This window comes from Thrips palmi, unplaced genomic scaffold (assembly GCF_012932325.1).
Source record: "Thrips palmi isolate BJ-2018 unplaced genomic scaffold, TpBJ-2018v1 HiC_scaffold_7, whole genome shotgun sequence".
NCBI lineage: Eukaryota > Metazoa > Arthropoda > Insecta > Thysanoptera > Thripidae > Thrips > Thrips palmi.
In genome coordinates this window covers 6459996-6484984 of record NW_023144634.1, presented here as the reverse complement: position 1 = coordinate 6484984, position 24989 = coordinate 6459996, and the positions used below count along the sequence as shown (strand labels likewise).

The following is a 24989-nucleotide window of genomic DNA, read 5'->3' as shown; positions in this document are numbered from 1 at the left end:
GGCCGGGCTGCGGCGTCTGCGTCTCCGCGAAGGAGGGGGTGGGGAGCTGGAGGGGGCGAAGGATAGTTTCCACGAACGCGTCGTGAACCCGGCCGGCCGGGGCGCAGGGCGGGGCGGGGCGGGGCGGGCGGGCGTGGCGGCGGAAGGGGTGCCTGCCGGCCCCTGCCGGCCAATGACGGGGGAGCACCGCGTCGTCGTCCCGGCGAAAATAAAAGCGAAGGACCTTGTGCGGAGGCGGTGCAGGGATCGCCGCCTTGTGCTTGGCTGGCTTGGCGTGCCTCGCCGTGCCTTGCCCGCTGTCAAGGCCGCGCGAGGCAATGCCCCCGTGGGCCAACGCCCTGCCCCGCCCCGCCACGCCCTGCCCCAACGGCTGTCTCACTCCAATTGGCGTCGCGTCGCGCTCTCCGTCCCGCTCGCACGTCGCAGCGCGTCGCCCAGGACGGCGCCGGCCGGCTGCACGCGGCTGCACGTCGACACTGCGACTCACTAGCACCGAGACACCGAGACGCGCGTCCTTGCAGAGCGCACCGCCGCGTCGCGTCGCGTCGCCTTCCGTGTCCGTCCTCCTCGTCCCCCAGGCGGCCTGGTAGGGGCCCTGCTTCACCTCCTCCTCGCCTCCGGGTCCGGCGGGTCCGGCGGGGCGCGCGGCAGGCCGGGCTGCAGCTCGCCGTCTTTGCGAGTAGACTGGCTGCGCGGGCTGCGCGGCGCCGGTCGCTGGGCTTGGCGCGCCCCGGCGCCCGCCCCGCCCGCCCCCCCGCCCCGCCCCGCCCCCCGCGAAGCCCCCCTCCGCGGCGAGACGGCGGGGCGGGGGCGGCCTCCTCCACCACCACGTGGTCGGCGTTGTCGGGGCGCGTCCCGTGGCCGCGGGGCGGTCCGGCCAGCGTGGCGCCACTGCCGTTGTCATCATCATCACCATCATCATCATCGACGCTGTTTAGACCATGTCATGGGTCCATAAAAGAAGCGCATTAAAAGTGGACCTGCAAGGGTTAGTCTCGCCTCCCCGCTCCCAGCCCACAGCCCGCCCCGCGGCGTGTTGATGTGGAGGTAATGTCCATGTTCCAGCTCCAGCCGGCCTGACGCAGGCTGGTTCCGCGCAGCGTTTCGGCGCCCTGCCTGTCTCACTCGCACACTTACGGAACTCCGCACAAGTGCGAGAGGGACGAAGGCGCCGTTCAAACTGCACGGACACCCGCAAATGTGTCGTTAAATGTAAGCTTGCGGCCACTGCCGCCGGTTTTCTAGGAAGTCGTTTCTCGCCCACTCCATCGCCCCACCGCGCATTCGCATTCGCATTTCGCTGCGTATTCCCTTTGCTTTGCTTCGCTCTGCCGCTCCACTGTCAAAGCGCGGCAAGGACATGACGGCTTGCCTGGGCACTGTAAACATGGCAAGCCAAGAGCCCCGTCCGGCCGCTGGAAAAAGGAGCAGCATCGCCCTGCACCTCGGCCCAGCCGACTCGCTCTGTCTCCCTCGCACTCGCGGGGAAGTCCTCGGGGGAGAGACGGCTGGCGGCCTGTCCCCCGCGTTCAAGTCTCCTGTGGCTTCTTGTTCCTGAGACAAAGCCATCGGAAACGCGCTGACGGGGGCACGGGACGGCCCGGCCCCGGAATCGAAGCCTCCCCCCTCCCCCTTCCGCCTCCAGGCCGCTCCAGACCCATTACCCCTCCCCCTTTCCCCAGTGGACCCTAATTTTAAAATGAGCTCATCGTTCGGCTGCTCCTGCTGCTGCCGCGCCACTGGCGCGCCCAGATCGGCGTCGTCTGTCTTCCTGCGGACTTCCTGGTGCAAAGAACAGCCGCCTCCTCCGCGAAGTGTTCCACCTGCGTCCTGCACACACACGCACACAGGCGCACAGCCGCACATGCGCGCACACACACACACTAACACAGTGCCCGGTCAACACCCCGGCGACCTTGCTGTTCCCGTCCTGGCCCCACACTGCTATCGCGAGCGCGCAATCGACGCGGTGTATTGCCCTATGTATCGGAAGACAACAACGGCGAACAACCACAGCCTCCTCCGCGACGACGACAACAACAACACGAGTTCGAATTTTGCCGCGCGGTTCACTTCCTCCTTATTAGCGCTGCCGTTTCCGGCCGTGGCGTGACGCCACCACACTGGAAGCAAGCCTGCCGCTTTGCGTGCCGCGTGCAGTCCCACGCGTGTCAGTGTCCAAGTCAGAGACGGCCGTTTCAGACCCGGCGCCAAAGTCTCTCTGACGTTTCGGCGGACCTGTGGAAGCGGCGAGGCGGCCGATTGAAGCGTCCTGGCCGTCTTCGTCGTCATCGTCTTTGTTGACAGGTTGACCCGTTGACCGCGATCCGGGTCGACATGGCGGCGTGCGTCGCGCCGCGTGACGTCACGCCGTACTGACGCACGGCCGCTGCACACGCGCCCTGCAATTTCCCATACTGCCTACTTTTATTTTTTTTTTTCAAAAAGAAGGAAAGGTTTAATCATTTGCCCCCGCAGCTATATCTAACAAGAGCTGGTGACGTTCGTCGTGGTCCTCGCCTGGTCGACGCCTCCACTCGATCCGCTGGCACCTCCACGTCACACAGTGACCCTTGGGCTTCCCCGGTGACGTCGCCGACGCGGGTGCACCAGCGGTCGGGGAAAACGACTGACGGGCGATACGCATGTGGACGACAACAAGGTCCCCGCCGGCGAGGAGAAAGCGACAGGCCAGCCGCGGGATGTGCAGGACCTGGTGCACCACCGCGGGCCGCGCCGGGCCGCGCCGGGTCGTCTGCGGCTTTGGACGCGCAGTGAGCCACTCCGCCGGGCCGCCACAAGGACGCCCATTTAACGGGACAAACGCTGGGGCACTAATAGAGTCCTCTAAAAAAAAATTATCAAAGTTGCTGTTTTAAAATTTATTTTTGTTTTGGATGGTAGGTATCATACGGCGCTCTTTTCTGCCAGCTTTTCCGCCTGCCTTCCCATTGATCACAGCCCTGCCTGCGACTGGGTGCAATTAGCCTGTTAGCGTGTTGCCGAGTCATCGTCTGCCGCTGGCTGCCGCTGGCTACCGTTGGCGGGCCCGCAGCCTCATTCCGAGAGGCTCCATCCCTCTCGCACCTGCACGGCACGGGACACCCCATGAGTGCGGGAGAGAGGCAGGGCGACGAAAACGACTCTCGGAATCAGTCTGGTGGCTCCTGCCGTCGGGCTGCTGGCGGGAGGGCGCGGCGAGGCCTCCGAGACGAGACCACCGCCTTCCAGGACGAGCACCGAGAGGTACTGAGAGGCACCGAGCAGCAAGAAGCGCCGCTTCACTCTGCCAATAATGACCTAACTTGGCGACCGAGCGGCTTTCCTCGGGGCGATTGTCCGTCCGAAAAGTCAGTGAGTGGAATGCACCTCCTTGTCGAGGCTGTTGGTGTCTAGGACGCAGCCCTGCCGGCCCTGCCGGCCCCGCCTTGGACGCCACTTGTCGTGGAGCACGCAACATGTGTCACTGTTGCTCTGCCGCTGGCACGCCTTGGGCTGGGTTGACCCAGTGAGCCGCCCCTAGAAGGAAAGCCTAGAAGGGTCCGCGATCCGCCGAGCAACCTAACTCCCTTTTATTTTAGTTTTTTTTTTTTGCAGGTTGCCGAGGTCCGTCCTGGCCCGTGGTGCGACGCGGCGTGCCAAAGACCGTGCCGCTGCCAAAGCTCCCCCGCACACACACACACACACACACACACACACACACACACACGCACACAAACACACCTCCGGCAGACGTAGACGCAGCCGTAGACAAAGTTGCACAACGTGGGACGTGTCGTGCGGGCTGGTGTCTGTCTCTCTCGCACCCTTGGGGGACACCGCCAGAGTGCGAGAGAGACAGAGAGGAGCTGGCGTTGCCCGGTGCCTCGCCGTGCGAGTAGTGCCTCCGCGCTTCGCTGTTGGCAGAGTAGGCACAGGATTCACAGCGTGCGAAGACTACTGGAATCGTGTGTGAGTGTGTTTGTGTGTGTCTGTGTGCGTGTGTCTGTGTGTGTGTGTGTGTAGGCGTGTGTGTGTGTGTGTGTGTGTGTGTGTGTGTGTGTCGCTTGGCAGGCCACTCCAGGCTAGGCTAGCCGCAGACAGATGCGCTCTTCCTCGGCCCCTCGCCCCCCCCCCCCTCCCCGGCTCGCCAATGAGGCGAAGGTATGCGGGAAGGCTGCAAGTTTTCTGCAGCAGAAGGACACGCCTGTTATGTGTCACCGGCTAGGCTCCGCCAGGCCCCGGCAGGCCCCGGCAGCCGCGGCGTCGTCTCCCCTTGTCTCTCCTCGCCATCGTCGGCGGCCGAAGACGCCAACACGCTGACAAGGACAGAAGAAGAGGCGCCATTTCCATAAAGAGCTGGCTCTGGCTGCGACACGCGACAACGGCCGGAGGCCCTGTCGAAGTTTCGCACGGCCAGGCGAGAGTTTCGCTTGACCTGCTGGCGCGAATGAATGGAACTGAGACAGGAGTGGATCGGATCCGAGCTCAGTCGAAGTCGCCTGCGGTTGCCTACTCGCAGGGGCGTCAAGAGAATTTCGTTTGGCCGCCTCTGGGGGCGTTGGCGGTCTCCTTGAGAGAGGCCGATGCGTGCGAGAATGCCGCGAGGGGTCCTTGCCGCGGGCCGAGTCCGACAGTGTCGCCGCGTCGCCGCAGAGGCCGCGTGGACCTCGACGTGGTCCTCGACGTGGACCGACCTCGGACGCAGCCAGTCGAATTGGCATGCTAAGTACGCGCCCACCCCGCGCGGGGCCTAGGGGGCCAATGGGGCAGGCGGTGGGGCCTGCCCGCTTAGCGCCTCGCAAGCCGTTCGCAAAGCGTTCGCACGCACACTACACCGCCAAACGCACCGTGCGATTCGCTGTTACAATGTTTGCGTCATGCTGTCGAGTCTTTGACTCGTAAACACTCTTGACTCGCGGCAATTTTTCAGGATTTTCAGCAGCTCTAGCAGCGTCGCGGGCGTCGCGGGGTTGGCGGGGGAGGCGGCAGTGCACTGCGTTCTGCAGGCGCGATCCGGTTCTACCCGCTTCGCCTGCTTCGCCTTGCGCACTCGCTTGGAACCGAGTCGCGGCGGTCTTCTGTTGAAACCGGGTACTGGCGCACGGGCGTACGGCCACTGTGGACGCGTTGCCACGGTTACAGTGGCGCGTTTCGCGTCTCTTCCCGGCCGTTCGCACATTCGCTTCATTCCTAGCACTGCGCCTGCACCCTCCCCATTCAGGCGCCACCACGAAATGGAAAGGCCGCCGACGTAATCTATTTGGTAGCGCCGGCGAGCACTTTGCTCGGATGTTAAACAATAAACGCGGGGCAGACGTACGTAGCAGTGGCGCGGCGTGGTCCGGAAGAGCGTCTCGCAGTCCAGACCGTCCAGACGCAGGAAGAGCGGGAGGGGGAGGGGGAGGGGGCGGATGGTGAGGCAAGGTCGACCGGTGGCTCAACGCGCCGCGCGCCGCCATGGCGCCGCCGTGCTGCTCTACGGTGTAGTGCTGGTGCTACACGGCGTCGACGGGACGGAGATAGAAATTTCGAAAATGGGCTTCTGCCAGGTCCATCACCTGCCAGGCACGGATCGTGGCAGGCCCGGACCCGGTACCCCGTGTCGGAGACCGAATAGCCAGCCGTGGCACTCGGCGGCGGGTCGCGGGGTTCATGTCTCACCATGCACCGATTTCTTTCGGGATCCAAGTTCTCGGAGCAGCTTCAGGATGTACCCCTCGAGACAGAATAACCGGCTGCACGAGGCGCTCCGCTCAAACTTCCCTTCCTGCAGCCTGCTTTCGTTTCGGGTGCGGTTTGAACATGAAACGGGTAACGCGACAGGTTTTCTTGTAAAGATATGCAGGAATCTGGAAGCAGTGGCCGCTGCTCTGCTCGACTGGCACATCGATTGGTCGATTCGATTAGTCGATTAGTCGCCTTTGGCTGCCTTTGGCCTCGTTCGCGGGCCGAGTGGCCGAGTGGGCCACACGCCGCGCTCCGCGGCACACAAACCGACTTCGGACGGCCTGTGTGATGCGATTCCACGATTCCACGCAGCGCCTCGTCGCTATGCCTCTCTCACGCCCCTTCCAGGCGCCCCACGAGTGCGAGCGAGACAGCACCATTCCTTCCAAGTCGGGTGGTGGCTCAATCAATGAGCACCGATCTATTCGCAAACAACGGCGCGGCTGCAACTCGCAGCCAACTCCCTCCGCAGAGGGCAGAGGGCCCTAGCAGAGGGCCTTAACGCGTTATCGCTGGAGGGCGGAGGGGAAGGGGTAGTTACATCACTGGTCTCTAGAGCGCGCCACTCGGCTCGGCACGGCCAGGGCATGGCGCGGCGCTTCCGAGTGGAGTGGCCGCATTGCCGCATTCACAAACCAGTTTGCAGCCCATCTCCATGGACCTGCAGCCACCGGCACGGCACCGGCACGGCACCGCGCACCGCGTCTCCTCCACTGGAGATACTCCACGAGTCCAGCAAGGGGAGGCCTGGCCGAAAAAGTGAACAGGATTGGTAAAACGTAGGGGCCGCGGCGAACGGACAGACGGACATGCAGACAGGCAGACAGACAGGTCTCCTCGCTGGCCTGCTGGCGCCTGATTGATAAATTATCGGTCCCGGTAAGTGGACCCGCCCGGTGCCGCACCTGTCGGCCCGTCGGTCGGTCCGACTTGGCCGCGGGGGAGGCACACTGCACAGCACTGCGTGGGGAAGTCCCGGCCTCGGCCGCCTCGGCGCGCACCCTGGAATGGAATGGCTCTATTCGCGGCGTGTACGCCCGTTTTCTTCCTGGACAGCCTGGCGCCCTTGTTGGCGTGAAGGCGTCCTGTCGGGCGTCGTTGTCGACGCGCCGGGCGTTCGGCGTTCGGCTTTCGGGCCGCGCTTACGCCTTCCTCGTCCGTAATGCGCTGTAATGATAATGCTGCCGACCGTTCCTTTGTTTTCGTTTTCCTTCGCGCGGCGCCCGGCGGGCCCGGCGGCAGGCCCAGCAGGGGGCGTCGTCGGCGAGGTGGGCGTGGCGGCGTGGCGGCGGCCACCCGGACGTCCGGATCGACTCCAATCACTCACTCAATCCGGATCGTTCCGAAGCACCGCCACGACCTGCCACGCGCATCGCCCCTCCTCCTCTCCGACGTCGCCGACACGCGCTGCAAGCCCATTGGTTGACGGCCTGGCGGGTGAACTTGAACCGCGGGCCTGCCGCGGAGGCGAGCTGGACCGCGCATCGGCCGTCTCTGCCGCTCCCAATGGCCGCGGACGAGGCGCGAGCGAGATAGCGAGACAGCGCAGCCTCTGAGGGCATTGCCACGGCAACGCCATTGCCCCGCCAATGTCAACGTCAACGTGCAGCGCGGCACGGAGTCCGAGGCAGAGAGCGCGACGACGCCGAGGAGGTAGGCAACTCATCGCACGCCTCGCCAAGGACTTCCCTGGGCAATAGTATAAAACCCCTCTACTCGTCTGCTCGCATCAGCAGTGTCGGCCGCGTACTTGTAGGTGTCAGGTCACGCCTGTGGAGTCTGGCAATCGACTCCAGTTCATTTCATATGTATCTTTTTCCGACCACAGGGGGTCTTCACTTCACCGGTCTTCACTACCGTCTGGAAGGGAGCGAGGGCCCCCCGGTTTCCTTCTTACTTTTGTCAGTGTTTTTGTTGGGATTTTTGTTGGAGAAAAAGAAAACAAAATTAAATTTTTGAGACATTTATTGAACATACAGGACAGATAACTGAGGCAAGATTACCTACAGTATGCATAACTACAAATATCAACATGCGCGGCCGCATACACAGTCCACGTGCAATCCCCATTATCACAATAAAAATTATCACTCAAAAACTGGTAATTGTAAAAGCTAGGAGTAGCTCTTACTTGTATACAGTAAAATAAAGTCTAGTGAGGTACGCTGTAAATAATATGTAATTGGCCACTGATTTTTTTTTCTTTTACACATAATTGTACCTTGTTTGATGAAGGAATACAGTAATTAAAAGAAAAAGGGGTAAAGGGTAATCTCCAATATCATTTTTGACTATGGTAACATTTCACAGATATAATAAATGCTAAAGTATTCTTAAATAACAGGTTACTCTTAAATACACATTTACAAGAGAGCTACAAGATAATCACGCTCTTATGCACAACGTTCATTCTCCCCTCCCACACTGTAGTCAGTCTGTCGGTCATCACAGATCCGCTTAATTTGATTAAAGATACACGTCAACACATGTTGACAGAAATTGATTCGCAATCCTAATACTTTTCTTCTACAAGTAATTCCTATCTTCATCAAGCATAAAATATTGTTGCCAATAGTTAAAACACAATAAAATGTAAATCTAGGCAACACTCCAATCTCCTAAGCGAACCGTGAGGATTCCTTAATGGTTTCAAAACTGGTTCAAGAGAGTTTTAGAGCAACAATATGCAAAATATGTACATAATTAAAAATTAGCATAAAGTACAAGAAAGAGACATGTCTGAACCACATATTAGGCAATATGTGGAAGAGCCATGTTCAAATTCTTCCCTTATCTGTAAACCTTGCTTGATACAATGCTTTCAATACCTTTTATCATTCAGGTATAGGTGATATGGGCAAAACTTTGTACATAGAGAACAGTCACACTTTGCCAGTCATGACAAAATTGAACAAGGAATAAATAATAAAATCACTCTCCCTTTGCTAACTTAGCTCATTTCACTCCCTTTTTGGATGGCTCACTGGCAGCCCCAGTTTTGGCCGGAGGTGAATTGGAAGCTGTTGCTGCTGTCTTATCAATGTCAATTTGAACATCTTCAACAGGTTCTCGCCAAAACACAAAACTTGTGTAGTCTTCTGAGGTGTCTTCAATGCGAGCTGGGAACATCTGGTCCACAATACAGCTCATATTCAGGTAACTACAAAAAAAAGAGAGGATAGAAATTAGCTAACAAACAAAGAGGAAAACACAGACAAGAGGCAGACAATTTTGTACCCCCAAATAACGTAAACTCGTCATTCTAAAATTTGTTTTCAAGTCACCAAGAAGAGAATCGTAAACAACAGTGAACAATGATAAGATTTACCATTTTATTTGAGTCAATGAGCTTCTATAATTCATTACTTATCAAAACACTAACAAAAACATTCCTAAAAAATGGTTATAAGCTACAAAACAAAAGTGAAAATTTATAATAATAAATAAAGTGCAGGATAAAGTAAATCAAGCCACCACCAAGCATAAAGCAAATTATCTGCAAATGTCACAGGTGTAACATCACCAAGTTGTGCTGGAGTAGGGAGTGATAAAAATTGTGGAAAAATGGGATCACATTAAGACTGACGGAGGAGAAGGAAGATTAAACACAAAAATTATTGTTTGCAGTCAGGATAACCTAAGGAAAAACTTTAAGGATGGTATATTGAGTGTTAAGAGTGAAGCAGAATGAAGCACAAACATAGAAGAAGTTGATCAAAGCATCGCCGCCCACACCATAAACTATACTTGACACTAACACCTGTGTGCTTACCATGTAAAAATGAGTTGCGATGGTAATGCAATGCATCCATACCAACTACCAAATACAGTACTATCTACAAGCTAAAACCAATTTCAAAAGGCATTATGCATAACAGAAGAGAGATTTGCGAACAAATATTCAGAGTATTGACATGTTTTCAAAGAATGTTAAATAAAAATATTTCATATTTGTATTTATTTTAAGTTAATCTAAAGTGAGTTGGGATGGATGTTGCTTTTCCTCCTCAACACGTCAGAACAGGGAAGAGGTCATTGACTATACAACTCTGCCCAGAATAACTGAAATAAAAAGAAATGAGACTTTCAGACTACAGAAAATAGCTGCATCAACAACACACCAAATCTACAGTACAATCAAACTGAACAGAGTCTAAAGTAGAGCAGACTTGGCAAAATGAAAGACATCCACCATTGACACAAAGCATGCACAGCACAATGAAGACATGAAAATGATTTGATCTAACATCAATGAAGAATGGAATAAAAGTAAGTACTGACTGATTGCAGAAGCACAATACTTGAGTGATAGTTTTGTGTCTCTCTGATATGAAATGATTAAGATGCTTGATATGTAAGCACAAACATGTACTAAAAATTAATTTAAGGACAAAAAAAGAAAATCAAGTATTATTATCTTAACAGAAAGAAAAGTGTATTTAGCCAATGATTATTGAAAACTTTCTATAAAGGAGTCATGCAGTAAGGAAGATTTCCTTCCCTTCAAGTTAGCGAAGTTAATCAAATATGATGATTATTGTGTGCGTTAACTTCAAAGCTAGTCTTCTTCACACCTACTCCTCCACCATGACTACCATGCATGACAATTTTAAAACAAGTAAAAGATATTTAGAATAGCAGACAAAACTGAAACACACCACACACATGCTTCCTCAAATTAGTTGTAAAAAGTGAACTATACAAAAATCTGCAAATAAGATTAAAAAATTGAGAAACTTGGATTCTACTTACGATGATTGGAAGGTTTGAGTCAACTCGTGTTTGAGTTCCCCTCGGTGGTTGATAGTAAAGATGCGGAATATTGGGATGCCAACAGCTCTGTACGCCCAAACATCCTGTACGAAGAAAAATTTATCTCTTAAAATTCTGTGTCTGTAAAAACAAGTAGTCACCTGATTACCACACTTACATTTATTTTGTTACCATAACCAGCATAGAATGGTTTACAGTGACTTGGGAATAGGGCTTGAATGTCTCTGAGACACGAAATCTTGAATTCCTCTGGCTTTCTCTCAATGACTTCTCTGTAAGCAAAAAGTATATGATTGTGCTTCAGATTATAAGAATGAGAACAGTTCCACATAAAATAAAAAAGAGACAATACCTGTGAAGGGCACTCATTAGGCTTGTAGGGTTGAGCAGAAGAGGCCCATCAGGTAATGAGAGATCGTCTTGCTTGATGGAGCGAAGGTATTCGCGAGTAACGCGAGCCTGACCAATAGCTCGAGCTGACAGGTACAGGAGCCTGTAGCCATTGTTTTGAATTTTTGTGAACAGTTGGGCAACTCCACTCTGAGCCCAATCTTTACCCACAATAGGAAGAATGTGGCCCAACACATCAGACTTAGTGATGGTGCCATCAATGTCAGAAATTACTATTTTGTCATCATATCTCCATTTATAGATGTTGCATTTACATCTCGTTGTTCCTTGATACGCTGTGGTGACACTGAAAACCACTTCATTTGTACCTTCTTGAAGGTTCAGCAGAGCCTAAAGAAAACAAAAGTAGAAGTTATACTCAAAACATGTTGAAGTTCTCGCTAAGTACAGACATTACAGAATGGAGAACTTACAATCTGCTCAGAGGACAGCCTAAGTGTTTTCCTGTACTTTTCAGGTGCTTGGTAATAACTTCTTCTTTCAACAGGTATTTTCACTCCACTTTTGTTCCTCTGGGCATCATCTGAGTCAGATGAATTTGATCCATTGTAGCCTTCTTCGCGAAGTGCGCTGAGAAAATTATTTGCGATTAGAAGGTTGCACAGACTGAGTGAAGGTTAGAGGCAAATCGCAAGAAAATGAGATAAAACAGTAAGCGAACTCACTCTTTTGAATCTCGCAGACCATGCAATCCCCGGTCTTGAGCGGAGGTTCCTTCATGTGGTAGAGTAACTTGAGTGCCAGCAGAAGGGATATCCAAAGTCAATGGACGGCCATCGCTTCACAAGACACATTAAAATGTTAGTAAGGTACCCCAATGGAAAGCTTATTAATTTACGAACCACTACCAATATGCTACTTGATTAATAAGGTAAACCAACTACGCAATAAAAATTTCTGACACATACCGATCAGTGGCTTCTCCTACACGGTAAGTGTCGTCAGGCATCTCCAAAATGGTGCTTGCAGATGCAGTCATGTTAGCTGGCTCACTCTCAAAGCTGGATGAGGATCCAACAGCTGAGTCTGAAGCCATTTTCTTTGGTTCATTACGGCGCCAATAAAACCATGAGGAGTATCCTCTACCTCCAGCAACATTTTCTGGTTGCTTGGCTTGTTGAGCATTAACATTATTAGGAGAGTTTGGCATGTACTCATTGGTCAACGATTTTAAAACATCCTGCAAAATTCAGAGAGAGTGTGCTTACAAAACTCACGTAGGTAAATGTCAAGTAATACGAGCCAAAATACGAAGAATGACAATTCTTACTTGAGGAAGAGGTCGACGGAAAACCATTAGTGATACTATTAGAGGTGAAGCAGCTTTCATGTTGTAGTATTGACCATCATATCTCACCACAAGATTTGGATCTTCCAAAATTTTCGGATTATTAATGAGGTCTTGGAAAGTGACAAGATTTTGCAAGAATTTCTCAGCAATCGAACTGCTAGGAGAATTAATGTTGCCACAAAGGGACAATGATACATCCCCAAAGTTACTGGTAATTAAGGAGAAAACAGTTATTAATATCACAGGTTATCAGAAAGGCAAGAAAAATATATGAGTAATGAACAACTTACTTCTTATCCAAGAAGGAATGTTTGGAGTCTTCAAAATCACTGTCAACAGACTTAGGACCCCCAATGGCACCTTCAACACTGTGAGGAGATTGAGGTAGAGATGGACCATTGCCAGATTCAGCATCTTCATCCCTTTGCAATGATGTACATTCTCCTATAAGACAGAAGATTTCATAAAAATCAAATTGAGACTTCAGAAGGGTACCCAAAATCTTACATTTGATAGACTGTATACCAATAATAATAATAATAATAATAATACTTTAAGCCATGTGTGTACCATATTAAATTAAACAACACTACAAAGCAATAAAAAAACAAAAGAGAAAAAAGGGGAAGAACAATTGCTCAGTAACAATACAGTACCATGTTGTTTTTTTTTTCTTTCATAAACAGTAGAAGTCACATCTACCCCTCCCCACACCATCGACCCAAAGAAAACAACTAAAGTTAAACACATATAAAGGTTTGGACAAGGGGAAGGAAAAGACTAAGGCAAGGAAAGTTAAAGCCTCCATGCGCAAGCAGGCATGAAGAAAGGCAGAAAAAAAGAAATATGGAAAATGTAACTAGAAAATAGCCACACAAAACTTATCAACACCAAAAGAATGATGTGCTAACTAGGTAGGATCCTCGAGCAGAGTCAAAAACTCCAGTGACAGCAACCTGGTCAGTACCAAGTAATTGCTGAGGTAAAATGTGTTACCTGGGGCAGGGCAGCCCTGACGTTGATAAGAGGTTGGAAAGTACAAGGCAGCCACTTCAGGATCCAAATCCTCCACGTTCAACTCGGACAAATATATTCCCTCAGACTCAGGATTGTGCCGAATGCGCTTAGTTTTCTTCATGAAGCTGAACATTCCACTCAGCATTGACTTTTGCGCAGCAGCTTTATCCAGTCACCCACAATCAAAGATTGCAAGTCGAGGAAATAATTTAGGAAAATGGAAAGAGAATGCCAATGTTAGCTCTAGCATAGATGCACCAAAGAAATTACTATTCTTAACAGATAAGAAACAGCCTTAGCTTAAGATTACTATATGTTTCCAATTTTAAAAATAAACATTATCAAATCGGCGTAAAGATAGCCAGAATCCAGAATTGACCAAAGGAAAGTGTTCCACATGTTCCCCATCAGACAGGCAGTAGCATTTTCAGTTTGTTGTCTTCATTTTTGTTAAGAGGTTGTTGAAAGCAGAAAGCAATAATAGCATTCTTTGGGGAAATTTCTTTTATGCTTTGAAGAAACAATTTGGTAAGATTCAAAGCAGGAAATGCCACTACCCTCTGGGAACAAATAGCTCAAAATCATGGGAGTATGATGGGAGGAACTTGTGTACAGGGATTGTATGATTAGATGAGGAACAGGTCATTCATTCAGGAGCAGTCACTATTGACACGAATATTTAAAAAAAAATCATAACTAGGAAGCCCAGCTACATGAAACATACAGATTACATAAATGCATGCTTTAATTAAGACTGCCTCATGAAATATTTGATGAAAAAGTATATTTTCTCAATTCCCGAAGTGAATAGATAGAACCATCACTAGTAACCAACATAGAAAACTTGACCCATTGAATGGACAACTCCTTCATAAAATGAAACCTCTCTGACCCAAAGCTCTCAATTAAAGTAGTAGCTTAGCCTAATTTTCATTTCTTAAGGTACTCACCATTATCTTGCTGCTTTGCAACTTCATCATCGGAGCTGGTGTTTGCTGTGCGGTCGGCACCAGCACCACTCTGCTTGGGTGGCGGGGAAGGAAGCTCGCCCCACCTCCAGGACTGCGGAACTCCAGAAGCCGAGTCTGCAGACGGACCTGATGCATTCACACCTCCCGGCCTCTTGTTGGTTTCAAATTCAGTGTCTGACTGAATGGGTGAGCATGGTCTCGAGTCCTCTTCGTCAGGGCTGCAAATGGAGAGGCGCACAGGTTAAATGATGGAAATAAATAATGAAACCAAGAATTGACTACAAAATTACTGTAGAGCAGTTCAGGAGTTTCACAGGCAAAGAACTCATGCACACAATTCTGATGGTAGGCAGACAGAGAAAGGGGGAAATTTTCCAAGGCATTGAACAAGCTGAACAGCTGTTGGACAAGCACTACAGACACCTGCATTTCAACATCTTTAATATACATTCCTTTAGAGATCCTAGGCAGAGTGGGTAAATAGTACTCAAACAATACCTACAAGTCATGCATAGGACTGTTTCAATAAAATAATCATAGAATAAATTTAGTGGATGAAAGGTCAAGTCAGGTCATGCAATATGTTGGATTTTATACACGTAGCAAATGCAATGCATATTTCTCTCTTCTCAACAGAGGAAAAAATGGAAAACAAGACAGAGGTTTCGATAGAAACAATCAAATCTACTCAAGCAAGTACTTATATAAGTTAAATGTTATTTACAAAAATTTTAGTAGAGATGGTGACACAGGGACGGGAATAGCAAGTGGAACGTTAATTGGTTTAGTCACAGGAATGGAGGCCAAGATCCCATCACTTGCAGAACGGAGGTTGCGACTTAAAATCGTTTCAGATCCCCTGCTAGCAAACACCACACCCAGTCAGCTCACAAATATGATTTTGAAAAGAAAATTCTGTTACATAAAACTAAGCCAACACACCCCAAAGAAGCCCAATGTAAAGAAAACATACCTGTTGTTTCCCGGTAGGGTTTCAGTGTCACTAAAAAAGTGAAAATCTGTAGCAGAATTTTGCACTTTGGATAAGTCTCTAGAAATCTCAGCAGCTAAATTTGCTGAAGCCTTGTTATGATCTAAAGAAGATGTTGGTGAGTCAATAGATATCGTGTCAGCAGCAGTGGAACTGCTGGGGGAAAGTGAAGTTCTCTGCAACAGGAAACAAAATGTTATTAGACCTGACCGGTACAACACATGCATCAACGTAAATTAATTGAAACCATCGATGGTAGATACCTGAAGTCCATCAACATCATCCATGGTGAACACAGCAACTTCACTATTGGGCTTGCCAGAGGACAAGATACTAGTTGCAGACTCCCAAACCACTGATGCACTCGTATCAGAGGCTTCTCCTGCTTCACTATTTTTACGCTGCGGTGTGGGTGCACCATTACCCTTCTTCTTCATCACACTTCTCTTCCGTCTTCTTCTTTTGTTAACAGAAGACTTGGAACTTTCCTCAGGACCATCTTCAGGAGTGGTTACAACTTCTACACTGGTACTTTGTGATTTAATTCCACTGGGGGGTGACCCGCTAGGCAAGCTGTCAGAGATGGGCCTGAACTCAGCAGATACTGTGCTGAGTTTACGAGCCCTTTCACCATTTTCAGATGGGCTGACAGTTTCCGCCTTGAAGGTTTTCGCCACAGAACCAGGTGTCGCAGTGGGAGTTTCTACTGAGGTGCTTGCGGGAGCAGCCAGTTTCGAGAACCCTTCATTACTAACAAATTCCGGTGTCGCGCTGTAGTCATGAGCCCAATCATATGTAATTTCACTGCTTGGTTTGTGCTCGTCTATGTCATCCTGTGCAAACTTCTGGATCGGTGCCTCCTTTGGAGTACGCTTCACAACCTGCAGGAGAAAACATGCGAGGGGTCATTCAAACTGAGAACTTGATAAAAGAAGAAGAAAGTCAGAAACGAAAGAATGTCAAGCTTGCCCAGCCTACCTCAGAGTTGCACCTCCTCCTGGACCACTCCTCGGTCTGCTGCTGGGCTGCCAGCGGCCCCAGAGTGCCGAGCGGGTCGAGGGTGGTTTCGTGGTAGTGGGCGGGGAAGCCCCCCTCCGTGGGGATGGGCGAGCAGGCCAGGTGCGGCGGCACCTCGTCGCTCAGCTCGTCCGACGACACCTCCTCCACGAAGAAGGCCTCGCCCGAGTCGCCCAGCTTCATGTGGATGTCCAGGGGCTCGCCATTCACCTCGATGTCCACCTGCAAGCACACCGACAACAACGTGAGAGAGAGCGTAGTTTTCCCCTCCATGCCGTGAATGACGGAGAACCCAATGCCACGCAAGGTGGAACTCCAACGCTGGCGAAACGCTGGCACGCCTAATTGGTTCACTCTGTGTAATCACGCTAGAATTATTTATTTTCGCCAGGTTCGCGTTTTACGCTGTGGGAGATTCCAGACGGGCCATGACGTGACCGAAACTTGTTCATAGTCCAACATGAGCAGCGGTCAAATTTAAAGACAGTGCCACTATTTTGCCCGTTTTCCCGCACTTGGCGCGTCGCCCGCCGCCGCGGTGGGCGTTGCAGGCGTTGCACTGGGCGGAACCAAATTAAAAGACTGGTATTAGAAGCACATGCGGAGCGGCAGGGCACGTCACGTCTCGTCGGCGTGGTCGCGGACATACAGTACACCGACACGTCCTGGGGGCAGCCGGCAATTTAGCCGAACCGCCTCCTGGCAACGTGTCCAACGCGGCGCGCGCTGGCGGCGCGGAACGGAACGGACGGGAGTCGAACCCAGGGCGGCCCGCGGCCCGCCCCCGCCCGCCGGATGAGTCGGCGTTAGCGCGCGCCAGTGTATAGACTCATTCCGAGACTCGCTCGCTCTCTCTCCCTCGCACCCAAACGGGACGCACCATGGAAACGAGAGCGACGAAAACGACTCTATGAACCAGTCTGCAGCGGCGTCGGCAGGGACGCGTCGGCAGCCAGCCAAAGCGGCGGGAGGGGACTCCAAGTCCATCCCATCCTCGTCCTCGTCCTTCCACCAAGACTCCACTCCACACCCCACCAGTTGCACCCAGGCGATCCAGACGGGCGGGGAAGGGAAGGGCCAAGGTCACCGCCGCGACGCCCGCCGCACCGCCGCACCGCGCCTCGGGGACCTGCCGCCACACCGCCACCCTGCCCGTCCACCAGACAGAGTCGTTTTCCTCGCTGTCTCTCTCGCAGGCGTCCCTTACAGGTGCGATCGAGACAGAGCGACTAATACATACGACTCCCGGAACGAGGATGTACAGGCCCGCAGGACACGCGACCGTCTTGACCCGGGGGCGGGGCGGGGAAGGGGTTCGGTTCGGATACACATGGACGCCGCCCCTGCTCTTCCTGCCAGGGTTGCCACCGTTGCGTGATGCCGGTACACGCGTACACTGTAAAGGGAAGGGCGCACTCGGGAGCGTCAAGCCGGCAAGCGTCCCGGTAGGACCGCCACGCCACCAGCAGACTGACTTCAAAGAGTCGTTTTCGTCGCTGTCCCTCTCGCACTCGCGGAGCACGGGGGTGGACATGACGGGGGTGTGGACGGCGCCGACGCGCCGCGGCGTCGCCAGATGGCGTCGCTGACTCACGGCCCGGCGGCGAGGCGAGGCAACCCCGACGCCGAGTGATTCACCGGCTGCAAGTACCGACTCGACTCGACTCGCTCGCGGCACACGCCGGGAACTCGGCGTACGTACCATCCTGCTCATGGCCTATCTCGCTCGCGCTCCCGCAGCGTCCCGCAAGGCGTGCGAGAGAGACAGCGGCGAAGACTGCGCGCGGAATCAGTCAGTCGTCTTCCGGCATGCGTCGTCCAGACGGTCGGTCAGTCCGCCAGTCCCCGGCGGCAAGCGTCAGCCGTCACAACAGCGTGACGTCACTGTCAGCATGTCACCACGCATCGGCAATAGAGGCGAAAGAGGGCAGCGGCCACGCCGCGCCACGCCGTGCCCCGCGGGTTGAACGAACCGGCGGCCCTCTTTCGCCGAGCTGACTCGGCTCAGCTCACTTGGCGGTGCCCAGTGTGCCCCAGTGTGCCACACAGTGTGCCCGTGGCGGGGCCCGCCGGTCCCCCGCAGCCACTGTGTCCAGGAATACTCGCGCCAAACCGCCCGCGGGCGGGCCCGCCGGAGTACGGCACCCTCGCGCCAAAAAAATTGGGAAACATTATTTATTGAATCCTAACGAAAAACAGGGATTGTTCGACACGCGGTGGGCGACGTTCCCAGACGGCGGCCAGGCGCTTATCGCGAGTGGGAGAGCAAACAAATGAGAAAGAGCGCAGAGAGGGGCGACCAGAAGCCCTGCCACCCGCCGCCTACCGCCGCCCTGCTAGACGCGACCGGTTTTCCTTGACCAATGCAATTAGACGGCTTCGAGCTTGGAGCGTCCACGTCGGGGCGCGCGGCGCGGTGAGCGGCACAGGCCGGCTGCAACACTTGCATCGCGTTTTAACGGAGTCACCCCGGCATTAAAACCACTACAGCGCGAAAGACCAGAAAACCAGGTCGCCTCCCGAAATGCCGCTGGAAGAAACCGGGTTGCGAAACGAAACGTCGAGACATGACACTGCGGCCCCCAAAGTCGCCTAGATAAGGCCACCGATTGGAGCAAATCGCCGGCAGCCTCATTCCCAACAGCGGCAGTCTCTGTCGCACTCGCGGCGCGCTCCGCAGCGGTGCGAGAGAGACAGAGCGACGACAGCAATCCATCCGGACGGCCGGCGGCTGTCATTGGCCGCGCCGGCTCGGCGACTCAATCGCTCTGTCTCTCTCGCACTCGTGGGGCGTCCCGTGCGGGTGCGACAGAGACAGAGCGACGAAGACGACTCTCGGAATCAGTGTGCAGAGCAGGCGAAGGGATCCGCTAGGCACGCCATCGCCATGGACTGCCATGGACACGGCGGCAGGCACAGCACCGCATGGCAAGTGGCACAAGGACGGGCAGGCTGCCCCACGGCTGTGCCTGGCTGTGCCGCACTGCACTGCCTGGCACGGCACTGCCCACTCCATGAGGCCCCATGAGGCCGGGGCGCCCTCCCATCCCAGGTGGGCCTGGCTGCCTGGCTCTGGTGGGGCATCTCGCCGGGCCTTGGAAGGCGTGGTGCCCTGTGCGGTGCCGTGGTGCTTTCGTCGCTCTCCCTCCCTCGCACGCCTCCGGCACGCCCCACGAGTGCGAGAGAGAGAGAGACAGCACTGTCCGGAATCCGAGCGCGCTAGGGAGGGCACAAGAGGTTCGTATAATTGCGGCTCAAGGTGGCGGCCGCCGCCTATGATGCCGAACGCTCGCTCCGTCTCCCTCGCAACCGGACGGTTCGCCCCGCGAGTGCGAGAGAGACGGCGACGCGGCAGGCAGGACTGCCCTTCCGCCCACGAGGGGACAGTCCGTCCGCGGCGTGGCCACCACACCGCGAGAGCGAACAATCGCGGAGGAAAGGGGGGGGGGCTGCGGAGGGAAAGAGAAAAGAAGAAAATTGGGGAGGCACAGCAAAGAGAGAAAGTGACGGCGGCTGGAGCAGTGGAGGAACACACAGGGGTCGTCAGACCACGACGAAACAGTCCCAGACACACTCGAGGTCGGACCAGACTCGTTTGGCATATCAGCCTGCCCCTGCAGGGGCCTGCCCGCGGCGCGGCGTCCACTGTAAGCCGTACGAATGCTGCAGTGCTGAAGGCCCGTGGGTTCGCCGACCTGCCCCACCCACGCCACGGCCGCCACGGGGATCCTGGCTCCCAGTAGAGCCCCTCGGGCCCTGGGCCTCTGGGCTGGGTCTCGGCTTCGGCACGCGGATGTGCGGATTGGGGGCTCGCGTGCGAACATCGCGCACCGCATTGCCGCTCTGTAAGCCCCACCGGCACGCCATCGGGAAGCCCCCCCCCCCTTTTCTGTCTCTGTCACACTCACAAGGCGTCCCTCAGGGGTGCGATAGAGACAGAGCTACAAAATGATCCCTCGGAACCACTCGGCAAGGCAGACGGACTCCGAAGAGTCCTTTCGTCGCCGTCTCTATCGCACTCGCGGGGCGGCTGGGTGCGAGAGAGACGGAGAATGGCATCGGACAGGGGTCGCAAATGACTGGCATGCGCAACGCTGGCCCGGGTGGCCGGGTGCGACGGCGGGGAGGGGCGCGGCCAGCGAGCCAGCGCCGTGGCACGCCGTGGCGGTGGAGAGGCGGCGCGAGGCGAGGCGCGTCTGGATCGATAGTCTCGTAGCAACGCAGCAGCAACACCGTTCCGAACCTCCAAACCGCACCCCCGGCCTACCACACCCTCCCGCCAGCGCCGCCAGCGCCGCCAGCCTTGGCCCCTGGCTGCCCCGCCCCGCCCCGCCCCGCCCCGCCCACCCCGGCACCGCCATCTCCGGAATCGCGTGCAAAACCCGTCAAAAGTCGCCCTGACCCCGCCATGCAGCCCGCCCCGCCCCGCCCGCCCCGCCCCACCCCGCCTCCACGCCCCGCCACGTCGTGGACGAATTGCATCACGGGTTACAACAGCGCCAGGCCGCAGCAGCGCTGCTGCAGGAGGCAGCGCGCAGCGCGGAGTAGGGGCACAAGTAGGAGAAGGGGCCGCCCCGCCCCGCCCCGCCGCGCCACACCGGTCATCGTGGAGCTCCAGATGGAGACGAACAGCAAGGCCGGGCGGGGCGGGGCGGGACACCTTTGCCCTCCCCGACATTGGCACCGCGAGGTGGAAGCAAGAGCAATCACCACCAAGTTGCCGCCTCATCGAGTCTTGTCTTTCTCACACTCAAGTGACGCCAGTAAGGGTGCGAGCGAGACAGCGACCACCGCCTCTTCGGAGTGGCTCGGCTGTAGGCCCCCCGCACGCCAGAGGTATTACCCGCGGCATCGCGGCCAGGCCGCGGAGCGCGGAGCCGCGGCGAGCGTGCCGCCTAGCCGCCAAAAACGAGCAAAAGGAAACCGCGTTGCCAGAGGGCGTTCCAGCGTTCCAGGATCGCGGCTGGAATGGGGGCGCCTGGGCGCCTCGTGCTCGGGCCTCACTGGAGCGAGCTGGAGCGATTATCGCCCGACCCACAATGGGGCACAGGCGGGTGGCATGTGCATTCAGAACTCGGTGGCCTAGGCCTGCCATCTGCCGTGCTGCCATGCACCCACTCCAGCACGGCCGGACCGCTGTGGACCGGACACCACCTGAATGCAGCAGCAGGCCCCGCAGAAAAGAGATTACATTGCGCGCGTGTCGTGTGTGTGGGTGCGGAGACGGGTCATGTTCCGCGGGGGCAGCTGACCTGTGCACTGCAACACTGCCCCCGCCCCGCCCCCCTCTCCCGGAGCGGACAAAGACGGCTCTTATTTGTACAGCCAGGTGCCTAGCAAGCCTACCGGGAACGCCGGGCCTAGCCGGGCCGGGATGGCGGGCTGTGACGTGAGTGCGGCAACGTGTTATGTGGTACAGTACAGCCAGCCGACGGCTAGCCGCGGCACAGCGGGAGCCGCTTGAGTCCCCGCGTCACAGGTCACCCACCGGCCGCTAACGGACAAACGGACGGACAGGTGGACGGACCAGACGAGTGACGGCAAGACGGCCCGGCCGCAGCCTGCCGCGACACCGTATGCTGGCTGCTGGCTTCATGCGACCCTCCACTGGTAATGGCAATACGTGGGTACACTGGCCCGTCGCCCAGAAAGGAAAGCCACCGAAGAGAGGAGCTAGCGAGGCAGCGACTAAAAATACCTCACAGCCTGCTCTGGTTGCCCCGCTTTTTCGTGCCGCACTTTTTTACCGAAGTGTACCACACCGAGAGCAGTCTCCACCTGACAAAGGCGGGCCGCCGCGGAGGGGGGGGGGAGGAGGGGGGTTAGTGGCGGCGGGGAGGAGGACAAGTACAACACGGCAGACATGCTGGCAACAAGGCAACACCCGGCAACCGGCTGGTGCTGGCTCTGGGTTACTGCGGCCCGGTAGGGGAGGGGTTCTGAGTTGGGTACTTTTCGGTCAAAAGTCGAGCTGAGCCGAGGCGGGCCAGGGGCAGCCAGGGGCCAGGGTTCGATCCCCGGCTCCGCCAGTAGCCGGGGGCAACCAAACGCCCCGCCAGTCCTATCAGCACCTCCGCTATCTAAAGTGGCGTGGCAAGGACGCGGACGATGCCCAGGTGGTCAAAGCCCTGGCAGACTATCGGGGGGCCCATGCCCGGCCCACGGGTCGTCAGGCCGGTAGCAACATCCGCGTAGCGTCCCCGCGTCCACGGCCCCGCGGCCCCGCGGTGCGTCAGTCCCAGTCAGCCAAACGCAGGGACTTTGGACTTTGGCACGGGAAGGCTGGTCCGGGCCGCCATCATCCTGTCAGACAAGTTGGACCGCGAATCGCGTGGCCGCGACGTGGTAGCCGCCGTGCCGCGCTGCCGTGCAAACGCTTCACATTGTCTCGGAGCTTTTCGGAGAAAGATAATGACAGGGCATTGGAGTCGTGTGGCATTCCCATGCTAGACAGGCCGGCTCAACCTGGGCCAAAGTTTAACTCATGCGGAAGACTTCCCGTGCCAGTTGCATTTAATTGATTTTGGCTGTGTACAGTCTCGTCTAATTGTTTCTGCTGAAGCCACACAGCAGACAGGTAGGGATAACGGGATTTAGTTGGATCTGGTTGGGCACCAGACTGAACGCTTTAGATTTGCATCCGCTACTAAAAATGCTTATTGCACGACACGTATCTTTGACATCATCCAGGTGTCTGGAGTGTGACAAACAAATTAATTGAGACATTGCGTCAAGTATTACAAAAATCAGAGGAAGATTAAAATCAGCTTCCCATAGATGCTAACTCAAATTTAACTTGTAACCAGCACAGTAACATCAAATGCCATTTTTCGTTACTAAATAGTTACAGGGTGATGCAAATAATAAAATAGTTGACAATAAATGCATGAAAGATTTATCGATAATGTTGTACAGTCCAGAATATAACTTTCTTACCACTTTCTCACGACTGCGGAGAACTCCAAGCTTTCCAAAGCGCACATGGAATGGAGAGCAGGTGAAGGTTCCATCAGGTTGTTCAACGATGATGACATCAATGGCACCCGTAAGAGTTGCTGTGTTGATTTCATTGTAGAAGTCTCGGAAGTTGCTGATGAACTTTCCGATGTAGTTCATGCTGTACATGGCCAGCTAGAGCGGGTGAGACCCGGGTACACTTGTTCACAAGAAATTACAACCTCACAGAGAGGTTAGGAATGGCCATCGCACAGCCAACGCGCTGGAGGAGGACGGCAAAGCCCTCAGCAAGTCGGTGCTTCGAGTTCGTCACCAAGACAACAACACCGTCGACGGTATCACTCAGTTCACACCTCACTGAAGGTAAAAATCACAAACTTAAAGCTGGTTCGCCTGGATCACAAAGGGGCAACGTCGCGTTGCGGAGTCTGGAGCACAGGCACAGCTTGGCGTTCAAGCACGACACCCACGGTGACAAGCTTGCGGCGTGGGGCGAGTAGACAAGGCACAAAGACACACTGAGTGTCCAGCTACCGACGTGAACGCGAACGCCCGAGCGGTACAAGAGCTTCGGGCAAACTGACTGCCTGCCTGTCTTGTCTGTGACTCGCGTCGCGGCGGGGCGCTGCGAGCAGGCAGCCAGCAAATCAATGGCCAGAGTGGGGGTCGGCGTGTGGGTCGGCCGGCCCGTCTGCCCGTCTCTCTCGCACTCGGGGCCCCGCGGCGGGCCGACGGCGACGGCGGCCGGCCTGGGAACCTCTTCGGCAGCAGCCCTGGCGCAGCCAGCAGCCGTCAGCTGATTCAGCGACCGTGGCGCTATCTAGCGGCCGGCGGGCGAAGCTGCACGCGCTCGTGTCGCCTTAGCCGCCCCCCCCCCCCCCCGCTCCTCTCAGCGCCACGCGCCGCGCACTATTTTTCATCGAAGTGATTATTTTATTTATTCGCAGCGCCACACCTTCGCGTCTTCGCACGCAAACACTCGAGCCGAGCACCTCAGCGTCAGACCGCGGCGGCGTGGCGCGAGACTCTTTTTTTTCGGGGCGCTTCTTCCTGCGATAACTCGCCGAGGACTTCCCTGAAGCGCTGCTTCACTTCGACATTTCAACATCCCTTATCTTTAAAATCATCGGGCTTTACTGCGTGGTGCTGGGACAGCCCACGAGGTCCAATGCCAAACTCCAAAGCAACAATTTCGCCTTCCATGTACATGGGATTATTATTTTTCAGACTGTTTCGCCACCGTCCGCATTTTATTTATTATTTTTGGATGAGGAACACCCTTTGTACCCCATGGTGGAAGAGTACCCTTGCCTCGAACGGTCCTCGATCGATTACATAGTAAGAAAATGTGTCAACTTGATTCGCCAGTGTGGGCGTCCCCTTTGCCGCCATTTGGATAGGTAATTGGCCCATTTGCACTCGTCGCTGCGCCGTGCTTAGCCGTGCTGCGCGGTCGGCTGGAGGCGATTTGGCGACGCAAATATGCGCGGGGAAGGCAATGCGAGGCAACAGGGAAGCCTCAAGTGGATGAGCGTAATTTGGATGGATTGGGAGTGTATGCAAAGAGGAGGCTCTGTCTCTCTCGCACCCACGAGTGTGAGAGAGACAGAGCGGTGGAGGAACACTGTGCGAAATCGCGGTCGCCAGGCAGGCAGCTCGCCACGCGCAGCTCGCACGAGATGTTTACCGAAAATTCGCCGAGCCCGCTCCCAGGACAATAAACAAGGACGCATCAAAAAACAAAAACACCTGGCTGCCGCGAGAAGAGTTGCCGTAGGAAAGATACCATTCACTCCACCGTAGTAGCCGATCGTAGATAGAGTGGGGGGGGGGAGGCCGTGCCTTGAGCGAA

At 54.9% G+C, this 24989-nt stretch overlaps 1 protein-coding gene across 5 annotated transcripts; it reads right to left on the bottom strand.

Moving 5' to 3' along the window:
• Nucleotides 1-7658: 7658 nt before the first annotated feature.
• Nucleotides 7659-23798, bottom strand: LOC117652251 (phosphatidate phosphatase LPIN3). 5 transcript variants are annotated; one of them, XR_004588145.1, is made up of 17 exons: nucleotides 23117-23798; nucleotides 16142-16402; nucleotides 15427-16044; nucleotides 15146-15339; nucleotides 14897-15034; nucleotides 14152-14390; nucleotides 13181-13363; nucleotides 12475-12628; nucleotides 12164-12392; nucleotides 11802-12073; nucleotides 11559-11672; nucleotides 11307-11463; nucleotides 10835-11223; nucleotides 10640-10754; nucleotides 10462-10565; nucleotides 9482-9771; nucleotides 8732-8869 (listed from the first exon to the last, which is right to left on the bottom strand). XR_004588145.1 is itself a non-coding variant. In XM_034397007.1 (16 exons), exons 1-16 carry the CDS (start codon nucleotides 23303-23305, stop codon nucleotides 8665-8667), a joined length of 3561 nt encoding a protein of 1186 aa, XP_034252898.1. In that variant the 5' UTR covers nucleotides 23306-23795; the 3' UTR covers nucleotides 7659-8664. The 5 variants fall into 5 exon arrangements, 4 of the variants coding, with proteins under 4 accessions (XP_034252898.1, XP_034252899.1, XP_034252901.1 ...); XM_034397007.1 differs by lacking the exon at nucleotides 9482-9771 and having other exon boundaries at nucleotides 7659-8869; nucleotides 23117-23795; XM_034397008.1 differs by lacking the exon at nucleotides 9482-9771 and having other exon boundaries at nucleotides 7659-8869; nucleotides 14897-15031; nucleotides 23117-23795.
• Nucleotides 23799-24989: the final 1191 nt, after the last annotated feature.

Bases quoted from the DNA above. Each gene is read 5' to 3' on its own strand.
- LOC117652251 (XM_034397007.1), bottom strand. From the start codon at position 23,305: ATGTACAGCATGAACTACATCGGAAAGTTCATCAGCAACTTCCGAGAC. The intron at 12,074-12,163 runs GTAAGAATTGTC...TGAATTTTGCAG, and splicing joins TCCGTCGACCTCTTCCTCAA to GATGTTTTAAAATCGTTGAC. The intron at 11,224-11,306 runs GTAAGTTCTCCA...TGTTTTCTTTAG, and splicing joins GGCTGTCCTCTGAGCAGATT to GCTCTGCTGAACCTTCAAGA.